The sequence below is a fragment of the Plasmodium knowlesi genome, assembly GCF_000006355.2.
Source record: "Plasmodium knowlesi strain H genome assembly, chromosome: 8".
NCBI classification, from domain to species: domain Eukaryota; phylum Apicomplexa; class Aconoidasida; order Haemosporida; family Plasmodiidae; genus Plasmodium; species Plasmodium knowlesi.
The window spans coordinates 803,871-825,045 of record NC_011909.2 but is presented as its reverse complement, the minus strand read 5'-3'; the positions used below and the strand labels follow the sequence as shown (position 1 = coordinate 825,045).

Below are 21,175 nucleotides of genomic sequence, written 5' to 3'. Positions count from 1 at the left end.
CTTTTGTTCCCCTACGTGGCCCCCCAACTCATATGTGTGCAAATATTCATGCGCACCTGTACATATGTATATTCTTTTCTTTTTTTTTTTTATGTCTTTTTTCTTTTTATAACTTATTTATTCAATCTCAGCACAGTGAACGGAGGATTATCATATGCTTGCTTTCAGCTATTTTATACAGTGCTATAGAAATCACTTATGTGGATGTTCTTTCACATGTATTGCGAACTTCTATTGGTTTTATTCTCCTTTGATGTGAACCTATGTGCTGTCACTTATTTAGAGGGGTAGCACGTATCAGGGAGGGTACGCATTGGTACACATTATTGTCGTCGTCATTGCTATTACTTCTATTTATTTTATTTATTTTTTTTTAATTTTTTATCTTTCACGATGAATGAAACATTTGGAAGAACACAAAGGGTTTTAGGAATAATGAAAAAAGAAAGAGAAGGAGAGAGGTATATATGAATGCAATCGGAAGGGAAGGAAGATTCGAAAGGGTGGAAAAAACAATAAGTGGAGAAATGAAAAGAAAAGGGAACGAATGCTTAAAGGGAAGGAAGAAATAAGACGTTTTTTTTATTACATGTTGAAAGGGGGGAAAAGGAAGAGGAAGATTTTTAAGGGGGAAGAAAAAGAAGAAGGAAGGTTCTTTTTCCTCGGTGTTTTAGAACAACAATAATATATGGCCTCGTATTTTAGCCACCTTTAGGGGGGGAGAAAAAGAATCTTTTCTTTTTTTTTATAGTTGTTTTAAAGGGAGAAAACAAACAAGGTTTTACAGGTAAGGAAAGAAGGTTTTCAAAGGGAAGAAAAAGAAGGTTTCTTAAAGGAGAAAGAGAAAAGAAGGTTTTCAAAGGGAAAGAAAAAGAAGATTTCTCGAAGGAACTGAAGTAAGAAGGTTGAGAAGGGGAAAAGGAAAGAAGGTTTTTAAAAGGGGAAAAGAAGAAAGAAGGTTTTCAAAGGGTGAAGAAAAAGAAGGTTCCTTAAAGTGGAAAAAGAAAGAAGTTTTAAGGGAGGAAAGAAGGAAGGAAAGGTTCTTTTTCCTCGGTTATTAGAACAATAATATATGGCCTGGTACTTAAATCCCTGAGGGAAGAAGAAGAAAGGTTTTAAAGGAGGAAGAAAGAAGGTTTCTTAAGGGAGAAAAAGAATAAGAAGGTTTTCAAAGGGAAAGAAGATTAAAGAAGGTTTTGAGAGGGAGGAAAAGAAAGAAGGTTCATAGGTAAGATAGAGAAGGTTTTCAAAGGGAAGGAAAAGAAAGAAAGAAGGTTTACTAAGGGGGGGGAAAAGAAAAAGAAGGTTCTAAACGGAATAAAAGAAGGAAGTTCTACAGGGAAGAAAAAGAAGGTTTTCAGAGGGAAGAAAAAGAAGGTTTTAAAGGGGAAAGAAAAAGAAGGTTTATAGGTTTAAAGGGAAGAAAAAGAAGATTTGGGGGGGGGAAGAAAAAGAAGGTTCATTAAGGAAAGAAAAAGAAGGTTTCTTAAAAGGGGGGAAAAGAAAAAGAAGATTTATAGGTCGAAAGGGAAGAAGAAGAAAGGTTTTAAAGGGGGAAGAAAAGGAAGGTTATAATAGGGATAGGAAGAAGGTTTCTTAAAGGAGGGAAGAAGAAAGAAGGTTTCTTAAAGGGGGATAAGGAAAAGAAGAAGTTTTTCAGAGGGAAGAAGAAGAAGGTTTTGAAGGAGGAAAAAGAAAAAAGTTTGTTAAAGAAGAAGAGAAAGAAGATTTAAAGGGGGAGGAAAAAGTAGATTTATAGGTCGAAAGGGAAGAAAAAGAAGGTTCTCAGAGGGGGAAGAAAAAAAGAAGGTTTCTTAAAGGGGGGAAAAGAAAAAGAAGGTTTCCAAAGGGGGAAGGAAAAAGAAGATTTAAAGGGATAAAAAAAAGAAGATTTATAGGTCGAGAGGGAAGAAAAAGAAGGTTTCTTAAGGGGGTAGAAAAAAAGAAGGTTTCTTAAGGTGAAAGAAAAAGAAGGTTTCTTAAAGGAGGAAGAGAAAGAAGATTTTTTAAGGAAGGAAGAAAAGAAAGAAGGTTTTTAAAGGGGGAAGAAAAAGAAGGTTTCTTAAAGGGAGAGAAGAAGAAAGAAGGTTTCTCGAAAGGAGGAAGGAAGGTTCTTTTTCCTCGGTTTTTTAGAACAATAATATATGGCCTGGTTTTTAATCACCCTAAGGGGGGAAAAGAAGAAAGAAGGTTTCTTAAAGGAGGAAAAGAAGAAAGAAGGTTTTAAAAGGGTAAAAGGAAAGAAGGTTTAAAGCAGAAGAAAAGGAAGATTTAAAGGGGAAAGAAAAAGAAGGTTTTCAAAGGAGAAAAAAGAAAGAAGATTTTGGAAGGGGGGAAAGATAAAGAAGGTTTTCAAAGGGGGAAAAAAAGAAAGAAGGTTTTAAAGGAGAAAAAAGGAAGAAGGTTTTAAGAGGGGGAAGAGAAAGAAGGTTTCTAAAGGGGGAAAAGAAAAAGGAGGTTATAGAAGGGAGAAAGAAGAAGAACATTTATAGGGGAAGAAGATTTAAAGGGGGGAAGTAAAAGAAGGTTTTCAAGGGGGAAGAAAAAGAAGATTTAAAGGGAGAAGAAAAAGAAGATTTTAGGGGGGAGAAGAAAAAAAAGGTTTTTAAAGGAGGAAGAAAAAGAAGGTTTAAAGGGGAAAAAGGGAAAAAGAAGATTCTTTCTTCGGTTATTAGAATAATAATATGGCCTGGTGTTTAGTTTCCCTAGGGGGAGAAAAAGAATCTTTTCTTTTTTTTTAAGGTGTTTTAAAGGGAAGGAAAAGAAAGAAAGAAGGTTTTTAAATGGGAGGAAGGAAGGTTTTCGAAGGGAAGGAAAAGAAGAAAGAAGGTTTCTTAAAGGAGGAAAAAAGAAAGAAGATTTCTCGAAGGAACTGAAGTAAGAAGGTTTAAAGGGGAAGAAGAAGATTCTTTCCTAGGTTATTAGAACAATAACATATGGCCTGGTTTTTAATCACCTTAAGGGAAGATAAAGAAGGTTTCATAAAGGGGGAAAGAAAAAGAGGGTTTTCAACGGGAAGGAAAAAGAAAGAAAAAGAAGGTTTTTAAAGGAGGAAGAAAAGGAAGGTTCCCTAAAGGGAAGAGAAAGAAGAAAGAAGGTTCTTTTTCCTCGGTTATTAGAACAACAATAATATGGCCTGGTGCTTAATCACCTTAAGGGAAGAAAAAGAAGGTTTTAAACGGAATAAAAGAAGGTTCATTAGAGGGAGGAAGAAGAAAGAAGGTTTTTGAAGGAGGAAGAAAAAGAAGGTTTTAAAAGGGGGAAGAAAAAGAAGGTTTCTTAAAGGAGGAAGAAAAAAGAAGGTTTCTTAAAGGAGGAAAAGGAAAAGAAGGTTTTCATAGAGGGGGAAAAGAAAAAGAAGATTTAGAGGGGGAAGAAAAAGAAGGTTCCTTAAAGGGGGGAAGAAAAGAAGAAGATTTAAAGGGGGGGAAGAAAAAGAAGGTTCCTTAAAGGGGGAAGAAGATTCCTTCCTCGGTTATTAGAACAATAATATATGGCCTGATGTTTTAGCCACCTTTAGGGGGGAGAAAAAGAATCTTTTCTTTTTTTTTTACGTGTTTTGAAGGGAGGGAATAAGAAAGAAGATTTCTCGAAAGAAGGAAAGTAAGAAGGTTTCTTAAAGGGGGAAAAAGAAAAAGAAGGTTTTCAGAGGGGGAAAGGGAAAAGAAAGTTCTTTCCTAGGTTATTAGAACAACAATATTGCCTGGTGTTTAATCACCTTGAAGGAAGGTAAGGAAGGTTTTTTAACGGATGAAAAAGAAGGTTTTCAAAGGGAAGAAAAAGAAGATTAAAGAAGGTTTTCAAAGGGGGAAGAAAAAGAAGTTTTCTTAAAGGGGAAGGAAAAGAAAAAGAAGGTTTCTTAGGGGGGAAAGAAAAAGGAGGTTTCGTAAGGGAGGAAGAAAAAGAAGGTTTTCTTTTTCCTCCATTTAGGGTTAGAACAATAATATATGGCCTGGTATTTTAGCCACCTTTAGTGGGGAGAAAAAGAATCTTTTCTTTTTTTTTTTTTACGTGTTTTAAGGTAGGAAGAAGAAAGAAGGTTCTAGAGGGGAGGAAGAAGAAGGAAGGTTTTCAGAGGGGAAAAGTAAAAGAAGGTTTTCAAAGGGAAAGAAAAGAAGAAAGAAGGTTTAAAAAGGAGAAAAGAAAGAAGGTTTCTTAAAGGAGGAAGAAAAAGAAGATTAAAGAAGGTTTTCTAAGGGGAAGAAAAAGCAGGTTTCTTAAAGGAGGAAGAAAAAGAAGGTTTAAAGAGAAGTGAAAGAAGTTTTTCAAAGGGAAGGAAAAAAAGAAAAAGAAAGGCACAAAGAAAAAAGGCGCAAAGCAAAGAAGAAGAAAGGCAAAGAAAAGAACAAATGATTCAGAGAAAAAAAAAAATTTTTTTTTTATATATATTTGTTTTTTTCCAATAATAGTCATGTTCATTACATTTTTTTGAGTTCCTTATTTTCCTTAATATCATTATTTTCTCCTTCTTAATTCTATTATATACAAATTGTAGAGGAGAAGAAGAAGAACAGTAACCAGAGAACAGAACAAATAAAGAACAGCAATCATGACGGCGGGAGCGACGCAACCGGGAGCATCGAATTCGTGTCCCGTCCAGGACGAACATGAAAGAATAGCAAGTGAGCAGAGGGGCAATGAACTAAGGAAAGAATGGCAAGAATATTTGGGTACGAATTCCCAGCGTACTGGACTACCTGCCCAAGGTGTAACCATTCCGGTAAGTAATGTTATTATTATCATTATTATTATTTGTCGTTATTGTTGTTATTATATACTTCTTTTTCTTTTAAAATGGACGAAATAAATATATAAGAATATTTAAAAAAAAAAAAAAAAAAAAAATTTCTTCTTATTCCGGGTTTAGGAGTAAGGTTACAGGATGTTAGAATAACGTTCTGAGGGTACAGGAGTCAGATTTCGGGTATGAGAATAAGGTTCCAGGGTTTAGGAGTATGGTTTCAGGGTACAGGAATAAGGTGGTAAGGGTGTTAGAATAAGGTGTTAAGGGTGTCAGAATAACGTTGTAGGGGTATTGGAATATGGTTGTAGGAATGTTAGAATAAGGTCGTCAGGGTGTTGTAATAGAGGTTGTAGGGGTGTTGGAATGATGTTGTTGGGGTGTTAGAATAAGGTTGTAGGGGTATTACAATAAGGAGGTAAGGGTGTTAGAATAAGGTTGTGAGGGTGTTAGAATAAGGTTGTAGGGGGTGTTCGAATAAGATGGTAAGGGTGTTAGAATAAAGTTCTGGTGGTGTTAGAATGAGGTGATAAGGGTGTTAGAATAAAGTTCTGGTGGTGTTTGAATGAGGGTTTGGGGGTGTCAGAATAAGGTAGTCAGGGTGTTAGAATAAGGTGGTAATGGTGTTAGAATAGGGTCTTAGGGGTGTTAGAATAAGGTGGTAATGGTGTTAGAATAAGGTAATAAGGGTGTTAGAATAGGGTCTTAGGGGTGTCAGGATAGGGTCTTAGGGGTGTTAGAATAAGGTCCTTAGGGGTGTCAGAATAAGGTTTTAGGGGTGTAGGAAGATGGTTTCAGGGTATAGGAAGAAGGTTGTGTGGTATAGGAATAAGGTTGTTTGGGTATTGGAATAAGGTTGTAGGGGTCTTAGAATAAGGTTGTGGGGGTGTAAGACGAAGGTTCTTGGGGGTGTTAGATTAAGGTTGTAGGGGTGTCAGAAATCAGATTCCGAGCTTAGGATGAAGATTGTAAGATTCATAGAATAAGGTTGTTGGGGTGCTAGAATAAGGTTGTAGGGGTGTTGGAATGATGTTGTTGGGGTATTGGAATAAGGTTTCAAGGTATTGGAATAAGGTCTCAGGGTATAAGGGTAAAGGTTTTAGGGGTATTAGAATAAGGTTGTATGGGTGTTAGAATAAGGTGTTAAGGGTGCTAGAATAAGGTTGTAGGGGTGTCATAATATGGTTGTTGGGGTGTTAGAATAAGGTTGTTGGGGCGTTGGAATGAAGGTTGTAGGGGTGTTAGAAGTCGGATTTAGGGTTTAGGAGGAAGGTTGTGTGGGTGTTAGAAGTCAGATTCCGGGTTTAGGAGGAAGGTTTCAGGGTGTTAGAATTTAGATTCCGGGTTTAGGAAGAACGTTTTATGGGTATAGGAAGAGGGTTCCGCGTTCAGGAATAAAGGTTGTAAGGGTGTTAGAACTTAGATTCCGGGTTTCGGACAAAGGTGTCAGGGTGTGAGAACTTAGATTCCGGGTTTAGGACAAAGGTGTCAGGGTGTTAGAATAAGGTTTTAGGGGTGCAAGAATTCGAATTCCTGGTTTAGGAGGAAGGTGTCAGGGTGTTAGAAGTCAGATTCCGGGTTTAGGAGTAGGGTTCCGGGTTTAGGAGTAGGGTTCAGGGTTTAGGAGTAGGGTTCCGCGTTTAGGAGTAGGGTTCCGGGTTTAGGAGTAGGGTTCCGGGTTTAGGTGTAGGGTTCCGGGTTTAGGAGTAGGGTTCCGGGTTTAGGAGTAGGGTTCCGGGTTTAGGAGTAGGGTTCCGGGTTTAGGAGTAGGGTTCCGGGTTTAGGTGTAGGGTTCCGGGTTTAGGAGTAGGGTTCCGGGTTTAGGAGTAGGGTTCCGGGTTTAGGAGTAGGGTTCCGGGTTTAGGTGTAGGGTTCCGGGTTTAGAGGTAGGGTTCAGGGTTTAGGATTCAGGTTCCGGGGTTAGCTTTAGTTGAGTAAGGGGAAGGGAAAGGAAAATCTCCTCGCAGACACTAAGCGGATACTACACACCAAACGGATTGTAGTAACCGGATGGTATGAACAGGATGGTGGGAACCTGATGGTAGTAACCGGATGGTACAATGCGGACGGTGGGGACCCGATGGTAGTAACCTGATGGTAGTAATCGGATGGTAGTGACCAGACGGTATAGACCGGATGGTGGGGACTGGATGGTGGGGACTGGATGGTGGTAACTGGATGGTGGTAACTGGATGGTAGGAACTGGATGGTATGATCCGGATGGTATAAACCGGATGGTATGAACCGGATGGTATGAACCGGATAGTACGAACCGGATGGTATGAACCGGATGGTATTTACTGGATGGTATGAACCGAATGGTATGAAGCGGATGGTAGAATCCGGATGGTAGGAAGCGGAATGGTAGAAACCGGATGGTAGAAACCGGATGGTATGAACCGGATGGTATGAACTGGATGGTATGAACTGGATGGTATGAACTGGATGGTATGAACGGGATGGTAGAAACCGGATTGTATGAACCGGATCGTATGAACCGAATGGTATGAACCGGATGGTAGAAACGGGATGGTAGGAACTGGATGGTAGAAACCGGATGGTGGTAACTGGATGGTATGAACCAGATTATATGAACCGGATGGTATAAACCGGATAGTATGAACCGGATGGTATGAACCGGATAGTATGAGCCCGAAGGTAGGTACCGGATGGTATGAACATGATGGTATGAATCTGAATGGTATGAACCGGATGGTGGGAACTGGATGGTGGGAACTGGATGGTGGGAACTGGATGGTGGGAACTGGATGGTGGGAACTGGATGGTGGGAACTGGATGGTGGGAACTGGATGGTGGGAACTGGATGGTATGAACCGGATGGTGGAGACCGGATAGTGGGAAGTGCATGGTAGGAAGTGGATGGTAATAATAGGATAGTAGTGATCGGATGGTGGGACCTGGATGGTAGTAACTGGGTGGTCGAGACTGGATGGTAGGAACAGGATGGTATGATCCGGATGGTATGAACCGGATGGTCGAAACTGGGTAGTGGGAAGTGGATGGTATGAACGGGAATAGTATGAACCGGATGGTAGAAACCGGATGCTGGACACTAACCGGATGGTAGGAAGCGGATGGTGGAAACTGGATGGTGGGAAGTGGATGGTGGATATTTTATGGTGGAGACTGGATGGTAGGAACTGAATGGTTGGAACTGCATGGTGGGAACCGGATGGTACGAACCGGATGGTACGAACCGGATGGTATGAACCGGATGGTATGAACCGGATTTTATGAACCGGATGGTAGGAACGGGATGGTGGGAACTGGATGGTGGGAAACTGGATGGTGGGATGTGGATGGTATGAACCGGATGGTATGAACTGGATGGTATGAACCGGATGGTATGAACCGGATGGCAGGGACGCATCCCAGCATCCCTCCCGGGAGGGTTAGGTAAAACTCCTCGAAGACAAAAACAGGATACTACACACTAACCGGATGGTATGAACCGGATGGTATAAACCGGATGGTAGTGACCTGATGGTAGTGACCTGATGGTAGTGACCGGATGGTAGTGACCGGATGGTATGAACCGGATGGTATGAACCGGATGGTATGAACCGGATCGTAGGCACCGGATGGTATGGGCCGTATAGTATGAACCGGATGATATGAACCGGATGGTATGAACCGGATGGTATGAACCGGATGGTATGGACCGGATGGTAGGAACTGGATGGTATGAATCGGATGGTATGAACCGCATGGTATGGACCGGATGGCATGGACCGGATAGTATGAACCGGATGGTATGAACCGAATGGTATTAACCGGATGGTATGAACCGGATGGTATGAATCGGATGGTAGGAACCGGAATAGTATGAACCGGATGGTATGAACTGGTTGGTATGAACTGGACAGTATGAACCGAATGGTATGGACCGGATGGTATGAACCGGATGGTATGAACCGGATGATGGAGACTGGATGGTGGAGACTGGATGGTGGAGACTGGATGGTGGGAACTGGATGGTATAAATCGGATGGTAGAGAGCGGATGGTAGGAACTGGATGGTGGGAACTGGATGGTATGAACGGAATGGTATGAACCGGATGGTAGGAACCGGATGGTATGAACGGAATGGTATGAACCGGATGGTAGGAACCGGATGGTATGAACCGGATACTACACACTAACCTGATGGTATGAACGGGATGGTATGAACCGGATGGTATGAAGTGGATGGTATGAACCGGATGGTATGACCCGGATGGTATGAACCGGATGGTGGAAACTGGGTGGTATGAACCGGATGGTATGAACCGGATGGTATGAATCGGATGGTAGGAACCGGATGGCAGGGACGCATCCCAGCATCCCTCCCGGGAGGGGTAGAGGAAAAACTCCTCGAAGACAAAGACCTGATACTATACTGCAACCGCATGGTGGGAAGTGGATGGTGGGAGGTGGATGATAGTAACTGGATGGTAGTAACCGGATGGTATGAACTGGATGGTATGAACCAGATGGTAGTGACGGAATGGTAGTAACCGGATGGTACGGACCGGATGGTGTGAACCGGATGGTATAAACCGGATGGTATGAACCGGATGGTATGAACCGGATGGTATGAACCGGATACTACACACTGACCGGATGGTATAGACCGCATGGTGGGGACTGGATGGTGGAGACTGGATGGTGGGAAGTGGATGGTGGGAAACTGGATGGTGGAGACTGGATGGTGGTAACCGGATGGTAGGTATCGGATGGTGGGAACTGGATGGTGGGAAACTGGATGGTGGAGACTGGATGGTGGAGACTGGATGGTGGAGACTGGATGGTGGAGACTGGATGGTGGAGACTGGATGGTGGACACTGGATGGTGGAGACTGGATGGTGGGAACTGGTTGGTAGTAACCGGATGGTGGAGACTGGATGGTGGAGACTGGATGGTGGAGGCAGGATGGTGGAGACTGGATGGTAATAACCCTATGGTGGGAAGGGGATGGTGGGAACTGGATGGTATGGACTGGATGGTGGAGACTGCATTGTAGAAGCCGGATGGTATGAGCCGGATGGTATGAACCGAATGGTATAGACCGGATGGTATGAACCGGATACCACACACTAACCGGATGGGATAAACCGGATGGTATGAGCCGGATGGTATGAACTGGATGGTATGAACCGGATGGTATGAACTGGATGGTAGTAACCGGATGGTAGAAACCGGATGGTAGCTACCGGATGGTAGTAACCGGATGGTATGAACCGGATGGTGGGAACTGGATTTTGGAGACTGGATGGTATGAACCGGATGGTATGAACCGGATGGTATGAATCGGATGGTATGAACCGGATGGTATGAAGCGGACGGTAGAAACCGGATGGTAGTAACCGGATGGTATGAACTGGATGGTATGAGCCTAATGGTATGAACCGGATGGTATGAACGGGATGGTGGGAAGTGGATGGTAGAAACTGGATGGTAGTAACCGGATGGTATGAACCGGATGGTATGAGCCGGATGGTAGGAACCGGATGTTATGAACCGGATGGAAGTGACCGGATGGTATGAACCGGATGGTGGAGACTGGATGGTGGAGACTGGATGGTATGGACCGGATGGTGGAGACTGGATGGTGGAGACTGGATGGTGGAGACTGGATGGTGGAGACTGGATGGTGGAGACTGGATGGTGGAGACAGGATGGTGGAGACTGGATGGTGTGAACAGGATGGTGGAGACTGGATGGTAGGAACCGGATGGTATGAACTGGATGGTATGAACTGGATGGTATGAACCGGATGGTACGAACCGGATGGCATATAAACCACAAATTTAGAACAAATTAGACGGAAAAAAATTTGGAAATTTTCATCGATTGATTGTGAATGACATACATTTACTCAATCTACATAAATACATACAACATACAACATACATACATACAACATACAACATACAACATACAACATACAACATACAACATAACAACATACAACATACAACATACAACATACAACATATATACACACAACATACAACATACAACATACAACATACAACATACAACATACAACATACAACATACAACATACATACATACAACATACAACATACAACATACAACATACAACATACAACATACAACATACAACATACAACATACAACATACATACATACAACATACAACATACAACATACAACATACAACATACATATATATATATACACACGTGGTACTTCACATGTTCTATTAATCTTCTTCTTTTTTTCGCAGCTGAAGTATGTATGAAGCAAGAAGGCAACAGTTTATGTGATCGACTAAAATGTGCAAGAACACATTGGGAACTGAAGAACAACGGGCAGGGACAACCGAAGGTAAGGGGCAACACCGTAAAGGGGAGGCAAAAGGATGTACATGTATATACATACATATACATTTATGTATAAATATATATGTGTATGTATATGTAGACATGCATATATGTATATATATATCTTTTCCTTTTCTATATTGAAGGATTTCTGGGACAACAACGTCAGTGACAAATTGAACAATCTCTTTAATGGGACTACTACTGGTAGTACTACCACCACAAGTACCTATTGCAACGACAATTCTATGGACAATGCAAATAAGGAGGCTTGCGAACTCATTACTGCTAAATTAGAACAAATGTACCAAAATAAGAATGGTGACCCTAACAAATATTCTAATCAAATGATACAATGTCTTTTATTAAAGGAATATGCTAAAAAATTAAAAAAAAAAGCAAAAGAAGGAGGGTATTGTAGCATAGATAAAGGGATAAGTCACGCTTTTACCCAAATTAAAAGCATTATGGAGAAATCAGGAGACCACTGCAAAGGTTCTAGCGCTGCTAATTGTTTTGAATGCAAATGGGGGAATGACGACACCACTAAGAACGAACTTGATCAGTGCACCATTCCCAATGGCACCACCCTCAACGCCAAAGTAAAGGACGAAGTGGTTAAATTGTTCGAAGGTAACACCCAAACGAAGGGGGACGAAGTACACAAAACCTTAACTGATTTTAATAATAAAAACCCCCTCTGTGAGCGTCTCCAATGTTTAGCAACTGAAGGACAAGCTCAAAAGGGCAACGTAAGGAAACATCTACATACACATATACATACACATCTATACATACGCATATACACATACATGTATGTACGTATGTATACATATACAAAGATGTACAGATATATGTACATGTATACATATATACATATATACATATATACATATACATGTATATGTATACGTATGTATGTATATACATATGTATATATGCATTTATGCATATATGCATATGCATATATATATATATATATATATATATTACTACTTATATAGAACAACTTCTGGGAAGTCGGCGGCGAAGTCGCCAAATTATGGCAAGAATTGGCAGATAAAGTGAAGGGGACAAATGGCACAGGCAGTTCAAATGAATGTGATGCAATGCAAAATCCGTCTGATAAGGCGGCATGCAATTTTTTGCATGCCGGCTTCGAAGAACTGTATAAGGCGCCGGATGCGACGTCGGCGGCGCCGACGTCGCCGTCGCCGTCAGGCGACGACATCTTATCTACGAAACACCCATCGTTTAGACAAACGATGGGTTGTTTCTTACTTCACGCTTATGCAAAACATATGAAAAGCAAAGCAATTTGTAATATTGATAAGGGGATACAACAGGCATTTGATTTGTGGAAGGAACCAAAGAATAAGGCACCTGGTACTTGCAGTGGCACTGGCAAGGGACCTTGTGTCCCTTGCCAATGGGACAAAGACAAGGAATGGGAGAAATGCAAAATTAAGACAAATGGACCCTCTGCCGCAGAGAAGGCAGTAAAGGAGGAAGTGGAAGAAATTGTCAAGGTGGATGACCCAAACACTAACTCCATCATGGAGAACATAAATACCATGACCACTTTATGTGACCATATGGAATGTATAGCATCCCACTTAAATTCCTCTACCGGACAGCAGAAAGCGGTATGGGGAGAAACAACTGTATATATGTACATACATATACATATGTATATGTACGTATGTATATACATATACACATATGTATGTATACATGTATATGTACATATATATACATACATGTGTATACATATATATACTTACATATATATATATATATGTACATACGTGTATATGTATGTATATAAATATATATATTTTATCACCACCTTCTACAGAAGAATTTTTGGGAGGAGGGAAGTGGCGAGGTCCATAAGTTGTGGCAAGAATTAGCAGAGGCCATGATGGCACCAAGCGTAAACGGACAATGTAATCAAATGGATGATAATGGCAGAACTCCCACCAACCCTGAAAGAAAGGCATGCCAATATCTTACAGCAGGTTTCAAAAAACTGAAGCAACTTACACCGACTGCAACGTCTAAAAACAAGGAATATCCAATCTTATCCGAACATGCATCGTTTGTCCAAACGATGGGTTGTTTCTTACTTCATTCTTATGCAAAAAAAATGGAAAGCGACGCCAAATGTTCAGTGGAATCAGGAATAAAGAAAGCTTTCGAGACTGCTGGTAAAGATTTAAAGGGGGGACAATGCATATGGGGTGGTAGCGAATATGAAAGTTGCCAAATTAACGCAATTGTCACAAATGCCAAAACAGAGAAGACGCCAGTAAAGAACAAATTAAAACAAGTTAAGAACAAAATTGACGGCACCCTAACTAACACCATGAAGGACATGAACGAAACAAAGTCTCTATGCGCCAAACTCCAATGTGCCGCAGGGAAGTGGTTCGAAAAGCACAGTAAGGGTAACGGTGGTAGTGGTACTGATAAGAAGACTTGGGTAAGTATTACTACAGAAAACACTACACCTGAGGGGTAGTAGGAAAAAAAAAAAAAAAAAAGAAAAAAAAAAATTCAGATTCCGGATATAGGAATGATGTTGTTGGGGGTGCTGGAATGATGTTGTTTGGGGTGTTGGAATGATGTTGTTTGGGGTGTTGGAATGATGTTATTGTGGTGTTGGAATGATGTTGTTTGGGGTGTTGGAATGATGTTGTTTGGGGTGTTGGAATGATGTTGTTTGGGGTGTTGGAATGATGTTGTTTGGGGTGTTGGAATGATGTTGTTTGGGGTGTTGGAATGATGTTGTTTGGGGTGTTAGAATAAGGTTGCATTGGTGTCGAAATAGAGTTTTAAGGGTATTAGAATAAGGTTTTAGGGGTACGGGAATAAGGTTTTCAGGGTATATGAATAGGGTTCCGAGGTTAGCTTTAGCTGCTTTAGGGGGGGAGAGGAAAAACTTCTCGCAGACGGAGACCGGAAACAACACCAACCGGATACTACACCAACCGGATGGCCGATAGTTACCGGATACTACGCACCAACCGGATACTATACACCAACCGGATACTGCATCAGCATTATACTACAGAACCAATTACATATATATATTACCTTTCCTCTTTCTTATAGTGTGAATTTTGGGAGCAGGGGGTCAGAACAGCATTGCAAACAATGTTCAAGGAAGTCGGGATGAAGGGACAGAGCAGTGCAACCAACCCTAATGCTGTATGTAATGATTTTGGCGATGGTAATGTTGATAGTGTTGAAAGAAGAGCATGTAGTTATATCACAGCAGGGTTACAACACATTAAAGAGATTCCAAATAGTATTACTGCCAAGCAGCCTGATGGTAATGAGAACCAACTGCTTCAACAAGCAGTGGGTTGTATTGCTCTTAACATGTACGCTGATAAAATAATCGAATTGACGGCGAAAAATTGTCCCATTGATGAATCTAAAATAAAAGAAATGTTTGAAAAATGGAATGCAAATAATAAAATTCCGTGTCCGACCTCTGCTGGTAATACCAAAGATTGTTCTGTTTGTGATAGGGTATCAAACTCAGAACTTAAGAATTGCCAACTAAGTGTTGACAAAAATTTGATTAATACCCCCAAAAATGGAAGTTGCCCTGATGACAACGACAAAGACAAAGTCCACACTCAAATAAACAAATTTCTCGAAGACAAAGACCAATCCCCATCCAAATCCATCTCTGAAGTGAATACCACCTTAACTTCTATCACTAACATTTCGACCTCTTCTTTCTGTACTCAACTCCAATGTGCAGCAAAAAAATACGCAGAAGAAAAAAAGGGAACACCACTATCTTCGGTAAGGGTGGATAACAACATTATATATACATATATACATATGTACATATGTATATGTATATGTATAGATGTACAGATGTATATATGTATATGTATATGTATATATGTATATGTATATGTATATGTATATATGTATATGTATATGTATGTATATGTATATATATATAATACCATCACCACCTTATACAGGACGAATTCTGGGGGGAGACTAGCGAAGGAGGACAATTGTGGACAGAATTGTCCAACGCCATGAAGGCAACTGAAGGAAACGGGAGCGGAACTGAATGTACTACAGTGGATGATAATGGTGGCAGAGATGCCACGGACCCTGAAAAAAGGGCATGCAATTATTTGCATGTCGGCTTAAAACAACTGTACAAACCGGGTACCTCGACAACAGGGAACAATGGTATCCTGTCTGGACACCCATCCTTGAGACGAACGTTGGGTTGTTTACTCCTTAGGGAATATGCAAAGAAAATGAAAGAAACATCAAAATGTGTCATTGATTCTGGTATAGAGAAGGCATTTAAGGCATTTCAAAATAATAATACTTCATGCACGAACAGTAATGGTCCGTGCATTGAATGTAAATGGGAAGACAATATTGACAGTTGTACCGTGGCGCCTGGCACAGATGTTATGCAAATGAAGACCAAAATTGGTACTTTGCTCGAGCAGAAAAAAAAAGAAATGGAAGCAACCATGAAGGAAATAAATGTAATGTCCACTTTATGCGACTACATTAGATGCGCCGGACCCAAATGGTTCAAAAACCACATGAAAGGAAGTACTGGTACTAATAAGAAGGATTGGGTAAGTATTACCACAAACAACACAACTTCTGAGGGGTAAAAGGAATAAAAAAAAAAAAATATATTCAGATTCCGGGTGTTAGAATAAGGTTGTAGGGGTGTTAGAATAAAGGTGGTAAGTGTGTTAGAATAAGGTGGTAAGGGTGTCAGAATAAGGTGGTAACTGTGTTAGAATAAGGTGATAAGGGTATTAGAATAAGGTTGTAGGGGTATTAGAATAGGTTTGTAGGGGCATTAGAATAAGGTTTTAGGGGTTTCGGAATAAGGTTGTAGGGGTGTTGGAATGATGTTGTTGTCGTGTTGGAATGATGTTGTTGTCGTGTTGGAATGATGTTGTTGTCGTGTTGGAATGATGTTGTTGTGGTGTTGGAATGATGTTGTTGTGGTGTTGGAATGATGTTGTTGTGGTGTTGGAATGATGTTGTTGTGGTGTTGGAATGATGTTGTTGTGGTGTTGGAATGATGTTGTTGTGGTGTTGGAATGATGTTGTTGTGGTGTTGGAATGATGTTGTTGTGGTGTTGGAATGATGTTGTTGTGGTGTTGGAATGATGTTGTTGTGGTGTTGGAATGATGTTGTTGTGGTGTTGGAATGATGTTGTTGTGGTGTTGGAATGATGTTGTTGTGGTGTTGGAATGATGTTGTTGTGGTGTTGGAATGATGTTGTTGTGGTGTTGGAATGATGTTGTTGTGGTGTTGGAATGATGTTGTTGTGGTGTTGGAATGATGTTGTTGTGGTGTTGGAATGATGTTGTTGTGGTGTTGGAATGATGTTGTTGTGGTGTTGGAATGATGTTGTTGTGGTGTTGGAATGATGTTGTTGTGGTGTTGGAATGATGTTGTTGTGGTGTTGGAATGATGTTGTTGTGGTGTTGGAATGATGTTGTTGTGGTGTTGGAATGATGTTGTTGTGGTGTTGGAATGATGTTGTTGTGGTGTTGGAATGATGTTGTTGTGGTGTTGGAATGATGTTGTTGTGGTGTTGGAATGATGTTGTTGTGGTGTTAGAATAAGGTTGCAAGTTATAGGAGTAAGGTTTTAGGGTATATGAATAAGGTTTCAGGGTTTAGGAGTAAAGTTTTAGGGTTTAGGAGTAAAGTTTTAGGGTATAGGAATAAGGTTTTAAGGGTATAGGAATAAGGTTTCAGGGGTTAGCTTTAGCTACTTTAGGGGGGGAGAGGAAAAACTCCTCGCAGACAGGGAACGGATACTACACCAACCGGATACTATACACCAACTGGATACTACACCAACGGGATACTACAACAACCGGATACTACACAACTTACTAACTACATATATATAACCTTTTCTTTTCTTTTTTTTACAGTGTGACTTTTGGAAGGAGGGCGTCGGAGACGCACTCCAGAGCATGTTCAAGGAAATCGAGAAGAATGGAAAGGACAAATCACAGAACAACAAAGATGATGTATGCAATAATTTTGGTGATGGTAATGATGATAGTGTTGAAAGAAAAGCATGTAATCATATCACGGCAGGTTTACAATACATTAAAACAATTGAAGGTAGTGACAACGGCCAAAATACAAATGTAAATGCAAGAGCAAAGGCTGATGACATATTTTTTAAACAAACTATGATGTGCACAGCACTTAACCTTTACGCAGATAAAATAAAAAAAGAAACGGACAAAGTTTGTCCCATTGGTGAAGATAGAATAAATCAGATGTTCGATGATTGGAATAAAAAAAATAATATTTTGTGTTCGGTTAATGGTGTCAGTAATAATAATTGTTTTACGTGTGGAAGGAATGAAAAGTTTGGTTCTTGCGACCTCCTCCTTGATGAAAACCTCATTGGAACACCACAAAGTGGACAAAATTGCAATAATAACGGCAGCGACAATAAAGACGTCCCCAAAAAAATGAATAAACTCCTCCAAGAAGAATCAAAAATGGACGAAACATTAACCAACATAAATGAAATGAAATCTTCTTTCTGTACTCAAGTCCAATGCGCAGCAAAGAAATGGAAATCGTCCAAAAATGGCAAAAATGGCCTAGTTGGAACACTATCTTGGGTAAGGATGGACAAATGCATATACATATATATACATACATATAAATATATATGTATATATGTATATATGCATATATATGTATATGTATATGTATACGTATATATATGTATATATGTATATGTATACGTATATATGTATATGTATATGTATATGTATATGTATATGTATATGTATATGTATATGTATATGTATATGTATATGTATATGTATATGTATATGTATATGTATATGTATATGTATATATGTATATGTATATGTATATGTATATGTATATATGTATCTGTGTATATGTATATATGTATATGTGTACACATATGTATATACATATGTGTATACATATACATATATTTTTTTTTTTTTTCTTACTTTCTTTTTCTTTTGTTCTATGCTTAGGGTGCCTTGAGCGATGAGATCGGAAAGGAATTAACGGAACTTTTAAAAGATATGAACAGCGCTACAAAGCAGTCGGACGCTGCCAAATATTGCAATGACAACAACCCCCCATGGTATAAACTTGGCCATAAAGAAAGGAAAACAAATAAAGCAGCTTGTTTGCTTTTTGCTGCAGGACTGCAGCACATTTATACCCATGGTAATGGCCGTGTTAACGGCCCATCGTTTGAACAAACGATGGGTTGTTTATTTCTTAAAGAATATGCAAAACAATTGCAAACAATGGCAAATAAGAAGAAACAAGGAAATAGTTGGGTACATCCTAAATGTGACATAGATAAGGGCATAGAACATGCTTTCAATCAAAGTAATGCCATTATGAGTGCAACATCTCCATGCAACAAGAATGGTAGTACTAATTCTTGTTTTGTGTGCATACAAAACGAAGGTTATGAAACTTGCAGAATTGGCACTGACAGTGTAAAGGGCAATGTGGAACCACTACTCCAATCAGAACAAACCCATATGCAACAAACATTAGAGAATACAGTCTGTCCCATCCTTCTTACGGATCTCCTTACCCCTTTTCTTCCTTTGGCTCCTGTCTCCATTGGTCTTTCGGCTATGGCTTATTACCTTTGGAAGGTAAGATAAAAAAAAAAAATTAAAAAAAAAAAATTTAAATGGACAAAATTAATAAAAAAAATAAAAAAAAAAATTTTTTTAATGGTTAAAAGGAAAAAAAAAATTTTTTTCATGGTTAAAAGTAAAAAAAAATTTTTTTAATGCTTAAAAGGAAAAAAAAATTTTTTTAAATGGTTAAAAGGAAAAAAAAAATTTTTTAATGGTTAATAGGAAAAAAAATTTTTTTAATGGTTAAAAGGAAAAAAAATTTTAATGGTTAAAAGAAAAAAAATAAAATAAAATAAATGTGTAAAAAAAATATTTCACAATCTTCTTAACAAAAATATCCTCTCATAATTTTTTTTTTTTTTTTTTTGTAGTATTTTGGTCCTCTTGGTAAAGGAGGACCACGTTTCAGAAGATCTCCTACTGAAATTCCTGGTCCATCAGTACAAGAACAAGTCCTCGATCATGTGCAGCAAGATAGTTCACATGAATATCGATTGGTGAAGGAACGAAAACCTCGTTCTGCTCCAACTAGAACGAAACGTTCTGGTCCCGTGAATCGTCGCACGATTATTGAAATTCATTTTGAAGTGTTGGATGAATGTCAAAAAGGGGACACACAATTGAACCAGAAGGATTTTCTGGAACTTTTGGTTCAAGAGTTCATGGGATCCGAATTAATGGAAGAAGAACAGGTTCCTAAGGAAAATGTTCTTATGGAAGAGGTTCCTATGGAACGTGTTCCAAGTTTAGGTTCCGGGTTACTGGTTTAAGGTTCAGTATTTAGGGTTTTAGGGTTTAGGGTTCAGGGTTTGGGTTTAGGGTTCACAGTTTTAGGTTTCGAGTTCACAGTCTTAGGTTTAGGATTCATGGTCTCAGGTTCAGTGTTCAGCTTTTATGGTTTCATGGTTCAGGGTTCACATTTTATGGTTTATGGTTTATGGTTTATGGTTTCAAGGTTTAAGTTTTAGGGTTTATGGTTTATGTTTTATGGTTTCAGGGTTCAGGGTTCAGGGTTCACGTTGTACCGAAAAAAATTTATTCCTCCGATATGCGAAACCTTAACAAGGTCGGGAGGGAAGAAATTCAACCCCTATGTCATGCGAAATAAAAAAAAACTTCCAGTTCAAAAAGTTAAATCATGAATTTTTCTTTTTTTTGTGTGTCTAGGTAATTTTTTAGCATGAATCATCACATTTTTTGTAATTGTTTCAGTAACATCTTAAAATGATTGTGTACATAGTTTTTATGATTATATGTAACCATTATATTTTTTTTTTCACGAAAAATATTATGAATACAATGTACATTTTTTTTTTTTCTCATTATTTGGTTTTTTTCTTTTTTTTTTTTATACTTTTTTTTTTTTCAAGAACAAATAAAAAGGAAAAAAAAAAAAATTATGTGTGTTCTTAAATAAAAAAGAAGAATGTTCTTAAGAAAAAAGAAGAATGTTTTTTTTTTTTTTCTAAAAACAAAAGGTGTCCTTTCACAGAAAAATGAAAATAAAGTTACAAACAAAATAATAAATAAAGGTGGAAGAAAAAATCCTTTTTTTTTTCTTCCTTTTTTTTTGTGTGTGTGTGTAATTTTTTAGCATGAATATCATCACATTTGTGTAATTGTTTTAGTAACATCATATATGGATTATTGTATAGACATGGTTTTCATGATTATATGGAACGATTATATATTCTTTTTTTTACACGGAAAATATTATGAATATAATATACAATCTTTTTTTTTTTCCCCCATTATTTGTTTTTTTTCTTTTTTTTTTTAATACTTTTTTTTTTTTTCAAGAACAAATAAAAAGGAAAAAAAAAAAAAAAATATGTGTATTCTTAAATAAAAAACTAGAATGTTCTTAAAAAAAAAAAAGAATGTTTTTTTTTTTTTTTTTTTCTATAAACAAAAGGGTGTCCTTTAACCCAAAAAAAAAAAGAGAAAAAAAAAAACATTCTTCTTTTTTTTTAAGAACACACATTTTTCTTTTTTTTTCTTTTTTTTCTAATTTTTTTTCTTTATTTATTTCTTTTTTCCCTTAAATTATGTTTCCATCTTTGCGAAAAGTTGCCTCCAATAGGTGTTATATATTGTTCTCGTAAAAAAAGTGTATGGAACATCCGCGCGCGAGCGCCCGCGCCCCCAGCGCGGACACTATATTACGGTTCCCGCGCAAAAAAGTGTGGAAGAACGATAAAAATTTTCATAATTAGAACTTTATTAAAAAAAAAAAAAAAAAAAAAAGAAAAAATATAAAAAAGATAATAAATCAAATAATGAGAAAAAGAAAAAAAATTGTATATTGTATTCATAATATTTTTCGTGTAAAAAAAAAAAAATATAATGGTTCCATATAATCATAAAAACTATGTACACA

The 21,175-nt window shown here is 38.5% G+C and overlaps 1 protein-coding gene across 1 annotated transcript; it reads left to right on the top strand.

Moving 5' to 3' along the window:
* Window positions 1–4,549: 4,549 nt before the first annotated feature.
* Window positions 4,550–19,565, top strand: PKNH_0818100 (SICAvar, type I; the record flags this gene model as incomplete). The annotated part of the gene is made up of 10 exons (XM_002258785.2): window positions 4,550–4,724; window positions 10,996–11,096; window positions 11,239–11,844; window positions 12,097–12,738; window positions 12,951–13,577; window positions 14,210–14,914; window positions 15,103–15,729; window positions 17,059–17,769; window positions 18,163–18,807; window positions 19,167–19,565. 10 exons carry the CDS (start codon window positions 4,550–4,552, stop codon window positions 19,563–19,565), a joined length of 5,238 nt encoding a protein of 1,745 aa, XP_002258821.2.
* Between the last annotated feature and the right edge of the window lie 1,610 nt (window positions 19,566–21,175).